General features: G+C 36.7%; 1 protein-coding gene across 4 annotated transcripts in view; it reads left to right on the forward strand.

Annotated features, from left to right (window-relative positions):
• The window catches only part of Fancd2 (Fanconi anemia complementation group D2), a 53,525-nt gene that overhangs the window by 45,478 nt on the left and 547 nt on the right, over window positions 1–7,500 (forward strand). For all 4 annotated transcript variants that reach the window (XM_043005059.2, XM_086543958.1, XM_043005060.2 and 1 more), the window contains exons 11-27: window positions 114–279; window positions 468–622; window positions 778–1,024; window positions 1,459–1,661; window positions 2,050–2,311; window positions 2,488–2,672; window positions 2,792–2,927; window positions 3,036–3,143; window positions 3,476–3,599; window positions 3,748–3,860; window positions 4,318–4,477; window positions 5,557–5,757; window positions 5,880–5,980; window positions 6,162–6,286; window positions 6,552–6,756; window positions 7,004–7,153; window positions 7,325–7,492. In XM_043005059.2, coding sequence (XP_042860993.1) covers window positions 114–279; window positions 468–622; window positions 778–1,024; window positions 1,459–1,661; window positions 2,050–2,311; window positions 2,488–2,672; window positions 2,792–2,927; window positions 3,036–3,143; window positions 3,476–3,599; window positions 3,748–3,860; window positions 4,318–4,477; window positions 5,557–5,757; window positions 5,880–5,980; window positions 6,162–6,286; window positions 6,552–6,756; window positions 7,004–7,153; window positions 7,325–7,492 — 2,809 coding nt within the window. The remainder of the gene's footprint in view (window positions 1–113; window positions 280–467; window positions 623–777; window positions 1,025–1,458; window positions 1,662–2,049; window positions 2,312–2,487; window positions 2,673–2,791; window positions 2,928–3,035; window positions 3,144–3,475; window positions 3,600–3,747; window positions 3,861–4,317; window positions 4,478–5,556; window positions 5,758–5,879; window positions 5,981–6,161; window positions 6,287–6,551; window positions 6,757–7,003; window positions 7,154–7,324; window positions 7,493–7,500) is intronic.

A 7,500-nucleotide genomic window follows, 5' to 3' on the forward strand; every position in this document is an offset into this window, starting at 1 on the left:
ATTATTTGCTGACAAAGGAATTTAATATGTCTACTAAGGAATCTTTCTGTGAATCATTATATGTATTAGAAATTCATTTTTGTTTTTGTTATATAGAAATTACTTTCTTCCAGATATTGTTTTATTCATCTAGATGGATGTCAGAAGCAAGAGATTGTCTTGACCTTGTTGAAACATTTAGGAGATAATACAGTGGTCAGGATAGCTGCTCTTTCTCTTTTGTGTTCACTTGCACACAACCACACAACTGAGATGTCAAAGTTCACCATCTTTCTGAAGGTATAGTTAACTAATGTAGCTACTTTGATTATTTTTTATGGATACCTTTTCCTCTATAAAACAGTGTGATTGAGAGTATCCTATAAGTAAGTTGATTTATTTCCACCCTTTATCAAAGGATACATTCTATATATTTAAGAGTGTTTTTTTTAATTGGTTTATCCTTATATTGACATTTTGTCTCTCAGGGTTCTTTAGATATGGTTGATGAGCTGAGTATGATAGAAGTAAAAAAACTTCTGGACGTTGTGAGTCGCTTGGCCTTCTCAGACTCTTCTCATGCGGCACTTCAAGATGAACTGGCTATCATGGTCCGAAAACAGCTGTCACACTCAGACATCAAGTAAGAATGTCTCTTCATTATTATGTCACTTCTATAGATAAGAGTGAGTGAATGCATTCCTCTATATTATCATGACACTACTATCAAAGACTGTATAGGAGTCTCTATATGTAATGTGTCTCATATACTCTTTTTTTGTATCTCATTGATGTTAGGTACAAACTGATAGGTGTGCTAAATGCTGTACAAGCTGTCAAGAATATGGTTGAGACAGAAGACAGTCAAGGTAGCCTTGAGACAACAGGCAGCAGGGATCTTGAGTCATCATCCACACTCAAAGAAGCAGAAAATCTGTTGCATCTTGTCCTGTCATCCACTGCCAAATCGCCAACTGCTTCTGCTTTATTCATGGATGAGATGGCCTCGATCATCCTGAAGGAAGGAATGAACTCTAAGTTTGAGGTACTGGTCACCTCATGTGGTTGTGAATCTCTTTTTTTCAGTGTGTGTGTGTGTGCGTGTGCGTGTGCGTGTGCGTGTGCGTGTGCGTGTGCGTGTGTCTGGTATGTATTTTATTACAGAAAGATAAATGAATTTATCTGTCCTAAAGATATTTTTAAATAAAGCATTTCTAGTAAAGTTGCTATGGTTCCTAGTGGCTAGAACCTAGACCCAAAGATTTCATATTAGCATTAAAAATTGCATTTTATAGGGACATGTATTAGATTTGAAATGTACAATTATTCTTTTCAATGACAATGACATTAATAAAGCTAATGAAATTGATGTACAATCTATTAGATCAGTAATGTCTTTTAAATTGTAGTATACAGTGTCTACATATTAAACATTTAAGCTTATTTACCTTAATTTATGCCAAATTCTTTTTTATCCAGGAATGGGTCTGTGAGAAGATGACAGACGATTTTCAGGAGACCTTTGTTCTTGATGCAGCAGATACCCCTGAGACATCTGATTTACTTCCCATAGAAAGCATCTGGAATTTAGATGACGTTTCAGAGGAACGGGGCATCGTCATGAATTTGGCTCCGATGATCATCAAAGCTGAAGCCACTCGACATGAGGCAGGAGGCAATGAGTAAGTGGCAGTGCTGTATATGAGTGTCTTTATTATGCCTTTTTTTTTTTCAAGTCAGCCCATGTCATAAATGTCAGATGGTTTAAAAAGACTACTGTGAATGTCTTTATTTTGCCAGATCTTGCACCAGAACATGTGTTGGAATTTGGGAGGTGTAGATGCTTCAAATTGATTTATTTCTAAAGTATATCATTCATCAAAATTTACCCAATCTGGGATACTCTGCTTCAGTTATACTAATCATAAATCTTCTACCATTTGAAGTACTAGAGGTACATGTAGATCTTCCTGGATTAATTTTATTTTTATATGATTTAATTTTTGTTCAAGAGCTTTTAATGTTTATATTTAGCATAATTTATAATTAACCTGTGTACTTTTTCTCCAGGAGCAAATTAGTTTCCTTGGCCCCACAATTCCGCCTTCTTCGCATGCTTGAGAGCCGACTGCATGACGGAGACCTTGGAAATATTGATGCTCTTCTTGGCTGTCCTGTGTATCTTCCAGCAGAAACAACATTTGACAAATTCACCTCTCTCTGTCAAGCAGAACAACATGCTTCATTATCATGTCTCTTTTACACTATTAATTGGTTCCGTGAACTTATTAATGCCTTTGTCACACAAAAGGATCCAGAAATAAAGTCAAAGGTAAATTAATGGATTAGCTAAATTATTAACCACTAATACAGATATGTTAAAATGTTTTAAAAATAGTATCTCAAAATGCCTTTTCTGTAATTGGAATATTTGTTTTTATGATTTGATGTTCATGCAGTCCTCAATACCTGTCAAGTAAATGAACTACTACATCAAAAACTCTCCAGGTATATCAACGGTTGCAGCAAGCAATCAAACTTGAGAATAGATTGGCTCAGTGTCTGCCTGCCTGCCCTTCATACAGCCCTCCGTTGGCTGTTTTTGATTTGGACAAATCGGCACCTTTACCTGTAGTGGCTGTTCCAGCTGTTAAAAAGGGAAAGAAGGCTAAAAAGGCTCCAGCAAAGAAGGGGTATGATTGTTATGCACATTCAAAAGAGTTCATTTGCTCATTACTTTGAACTGTTTGTATATTGAGATTCTAGATTTAGATTTTTTCATTGAATTATTGTTCATATCGTATAATTCTAGAAAAAAGGCTAAAGCAAAAGAAAATGATGGAGAAACACAGTTGGGATCACAGGCCAATTCCCAGCCAACGACACAGCCCACATCCCAGTCCACTCAGCTAGGAGACTTAGGTGACAAGGAATCTGATGACAAAGAGGTAAGGTTGAAACATGAAAAGTTATTTCCTTTGCTTATACTGCATTTTAGTGGACTTTCTTAAAGTCTTATTTGCATCTCAAGTTGATTTTGGTTATTATTCTTTCAGGCCTCCTCAGTGGCAGACATGAGTAGTTGTCGACCTTTTCTGAGGGAGCTGCACCTTGACGTATTTGGTCTACTCTTTAGAAAATTAGCACTTGATACTGAGATTGAGGTATGTAAGAAAGAAAAGTGTTTCACAAGTCTGTTTAGATGAATAACCCCTCAAGGGTGTGCACCCTAAATTTCATCATGCTTATAGGGAGACATGTGCAGAAGGACAGAGATAATGGTTGAATTGTTCTCATATTGGGATTTTGACCTGTAGATTCCAAAAATGCAACTTTTTTTTTGTGTGGAATGAAATAGTGTAGATATGTGTGATTCTTTAATGCATTTCCTTTAAGGATTAAAATAAATTCATTATCTTACCCTGAGAATTCATGATGATTATATATATTAACTTTGCAATGTCTAATCAGTGTTTTTTTTTTTTTTTTTCTGAAGGGTCAAGGTCAACTGACATTACCTGAAGCAGAGTTTCTACTAAAGGATCTTAACATGAAACTCTCACATGTGTTTGAAGCTGGTAGCAAGAGAATTTCCACTTTGGGAAATGCAGGAGATAAAAGTAAAGTGTTTTTTTTTACTTTTGTTGTTTTGTGTAATCATATTTGATGGACAAAAAATAGATTGATTTGAATGGGTAACTCTTTTGATATATCATTCTTTGTTATTAATTAAGATGTGGACATAAAGATTATGTGATTTATTTTCAGATATTGGCCACTCTCACCTGGACCTCTTCACACCAGCTGAGATTGCACAGAGAGCACATCGATTCCTCAAGCCTGTCTGTGTTCACTTGGAAGCAATTAGTGAATTTTTCCAGGTAATAGAGATTCATATAAGGATTACAAAGAATATCCTTGCAATAAGCAAGATGTTTATTGCAAATCATGGCCAACATTAGAAAAAAGTGGACATAGGCAGACACTGTCAAGGAAATTGGTTCTGTTTAATTAAAGTGTAGTCTTGTATATTGATTCTCATGGTATTTATAAAAGTGAAGAGCATAGACAAGCTAGATAGAAATATTGTAATATGCTTTTATACTGACACAAGATGCAACTCCTCTTACTAGGTTGCAAGTATATGAAAGCTCTTTAGCATCAATTACAATTACAATTTGATGAAACTAGAAAAAAAAAACAGTTTGCCCTGAAACTTAGTCTTCCTAGGATTATTTAGATTTACACTGTGGATTAATATGACACATCAGTGTATACCACATTGACATTAATCTAATGCATATTCCACTTCCCCCCACCCCCACCCCCCCGACACAGAGTTTAATAGCAGATAATGATGGCATAATGGATGCTCCTGGAATGTTCAGCGAGAGAACAAAACCTCTGATAAAGGTCTACTCTCTCCTCTTCACAACGCTGTCTGTGTTCTTGTCCTGGCCTGGGTTGCAGCAAGAAGAGAATGGCTCAATACTGACTGGTAATGAAGTCTTTTTGAGTTGTTTTTATTTCTTCTTCTTCTCTTCCTTCATCTTCTTCTTCTTCTTCTTTTACTGCTTCTTATTCTCTTTCTTCTTCTTCTTCTTCCTCCTCTTGCTCTTCTTCTTCTTCTGCTTCTTCTTCTTCTTCTTCCTCTTGCTCTTCTTCTTCCTCTTCTTCTTCTGCTTCTTCTTCTTCTTCTTCTTCTTCTGCTTCATCTCCTTCTCATTCTTCTTCTTCTCCTTCTCATTCTTCTTCTTTTTCTTCTTCTTCATCTTCTTCTTCATCTTCTTCTTCTTCTTCTTCTTCTTCATTTACTTTTTCTTCTCCTGTTGTATTTAGTACACAACAAGTACTTCACCTTTGCATAACTTTGGCTAAGAGTTCTATGGTTGTGTATTCATAGACTTATAATTATCATCATCATCCTCACCACCACCACCACCACCACTACCACCACCACCACCACCACCACCACCACCGCCACCACCACCACCACTACCATCACCACCACCACCACCACTACCACCATTGTCATCACCACCGTCCCTGTACCCGTACCCATTGGGAAGGGCAACCAGCCAGGCAAGGGTGCTATTAACCCTCTCTGGACGGGTGGTACAGCATGTGTACCGCGCATTCAAAAGCCCAGTGGCCGGGCGGCACAGTATTGTGCCAGCCATTCAATTGAGTTAGGCCTAATAATTCGAACGCCCCGGCATTTGGACATTCAAGGCTAGAATTCCCCCGTCGGGGATGGGTTAATAATCCCACAAGGGTACTTGTCTAATTTATCTAAGTGTGGAAACATGTAAAGCCAATCATTGTTTTGTTAATGAAGAAAGAGGTATCAAAACTGACAGTATGATATAAAACGGGATTAAAGTATGGGTGTTAAAGGACACTATCTGATGCAAAGTTAGAGATAAAATAAGGTTAGTAAGAAATATTTTAGATTAGGTGAGGATTGAGCTACAATATGATTAAGCTGTATGATTTCATTGTATCATAGTAATTTTTTGTATCACTTAAACTTGGTAGCATAGCTTGAACTCAATATTTTTTCTTGTTAATTTCAAGTTGTTCTGAAAACCATTGGAAAAAAACTGGAGGGAGAAGCAGTGAGTGGAATGGAAAAGGAGGAGTTGGTGTCTGTGGTTTTCCGTTATATCTCAAACTTCCACGCATCCATTGTCAGTATAAGCACTGCAGTCGTGCTTGTCCAGGCACTAGTGGCTCTCACAGTTTTGCCACATGATGGTGACCTCAAGGAAAAACTAGGTATGTGGTCTAATGATAGATATGTTTCAGTGTTGTAGAGTTTATGTGGTCAAATTCAAATAATTGTAGATATACAGCATAATGTTTTATTTTTACCTAATACACTCACCCTTTTCTATTAGTTGAGGTGCTAGAGCAGTTGCTGAAGAGGGAATGGTACTCCACCGGTGGTGAGAGAGAGAGGGGCACTGTTTATAATCACCATGTTTTCTCTCTACTACAGGTAAATATGGCAGCTTTTGTTAAATGATGTACTATATTTTTTTGTAAATGATTTACAATAGTGGATGTGAGTATATATGTCCAAGGAGGTGTTCATGCTGTTAACCTGCCTTTCTGTACTTAAAAAGAGGTCCTCACTTTCATTGTTAGCAGTCATATTTTGTTACATTTACTTGCGGCAGATATATCTAAAGGAGAGCAGTAACCCACTGGCTCTAGTGGACACAATCTGCAGTGAGGCTCTGGAAGAGTTCATGGCAGCAACTGGAAAAGACCCGCGTTCTGAGACATACCCGACTTTGAACAAGTAAAATTTTATAGTAGTGTTTTTGTACATAATCTGATTTTAATAGCAACTAAGGACAGAGTATTTTTTAAATTATTAAGTTTATTTATTAAGTTTATTAAGTGTTTTTCTCTTTTATGTATAATTTCCATTTTTGTGTTCTATACTTGTACATGAAAGATCTTTGCATTTACATCTACTATAGAGAAAACAGTTAGCTAATATGGAATACAAGCCAAATTGAAGAGGACAAGTAAATCAGTACATATGATTTTCTCTTTTCAAGGGGAACCTTAGGCATGTACTACCGAAGCTTACTATTGTACCTTGTAAGTGGGACAAAGAAGGCTCTTGCAGCTCAAGGCTCTGCATCAGCAGCAAATCGTGAAGAGTGCTTGAATGTGTGGAGCACTGCCATAAGGGTGTTCTGTACCCTTGTTGGAACACTAAAGAAGTATGATACAAGGAATTTGCTGGGACCATGTTTAAAGGTAAGCTATTCTAATAGATCTTAGTAGCAATAGTGATTTTAATAGAATCAGCAGTGACACTTGTAGTTGTGATAGTAGTAGTTGATATTATCAATATATATATATATTTTTTTTTGTCTTTACTATTCATACTCCTCATCAATTTCCGTATTATCTTCATTATTACCATTATTATGATTATTATCCTTTTTGTTATTATTAATACCTATTCATTAATATTGTTATTTTGTTGTTGTGTTTCTTGCAGTATTCTCGTACATTCCTGGAGATTTTCCTTAGAAATGCCATGCCTCTCCTGGACTCCTGCCTCCGTATACACAATCAAGAAGTTGTTTCACTACTCAAGAACCTCCAAACCTCAACAAGACTTCTTCAGCATGTGTGCACTCATTCCAAGGTAAGTAAAAGATATCCTGAAGAGATATTATTGATATTTAAGAAACTGAATGCCAGATAATGAGTGGTTTCATATAACTTCATTTACCTTTATTCAGATTATATACCAATTATATAGGTATGCAGGTATCTGTTGACTACTATTCAGAGTTATATTTATTTCTTTGCTCAGGTGAGTCAGGACACAAGTTTAACTCGTTACGTCCCTCCTATGAAAAAGTCTCTGGAAATGCTTGTGTATCGCGTGAAAGCTATGTTGGCCATGAACAAGTGCTCCAGCGCATTTTGGATGGGGAATCTGAAGAACAGGGACTTGCATGGGGAGGAACTGCTGTCACAGGTGAGTTA

Source organism: Penaeus japonicus, unplaced genomic scaffold, assembly GCF_977035675.1.
Source record: "Penaeus japonicus unplaced genomic scaffold, GWHDUDI00000001_assembly GWHDUDI00000014, whole genome shotgun sequence".
NCBI classification, from domain to species: Eukaryota; Metazoa; Arthropoda; class Malacostraca; order Decapoda; family Penaeidae; genus Penaeus; species Penaeus japonicus.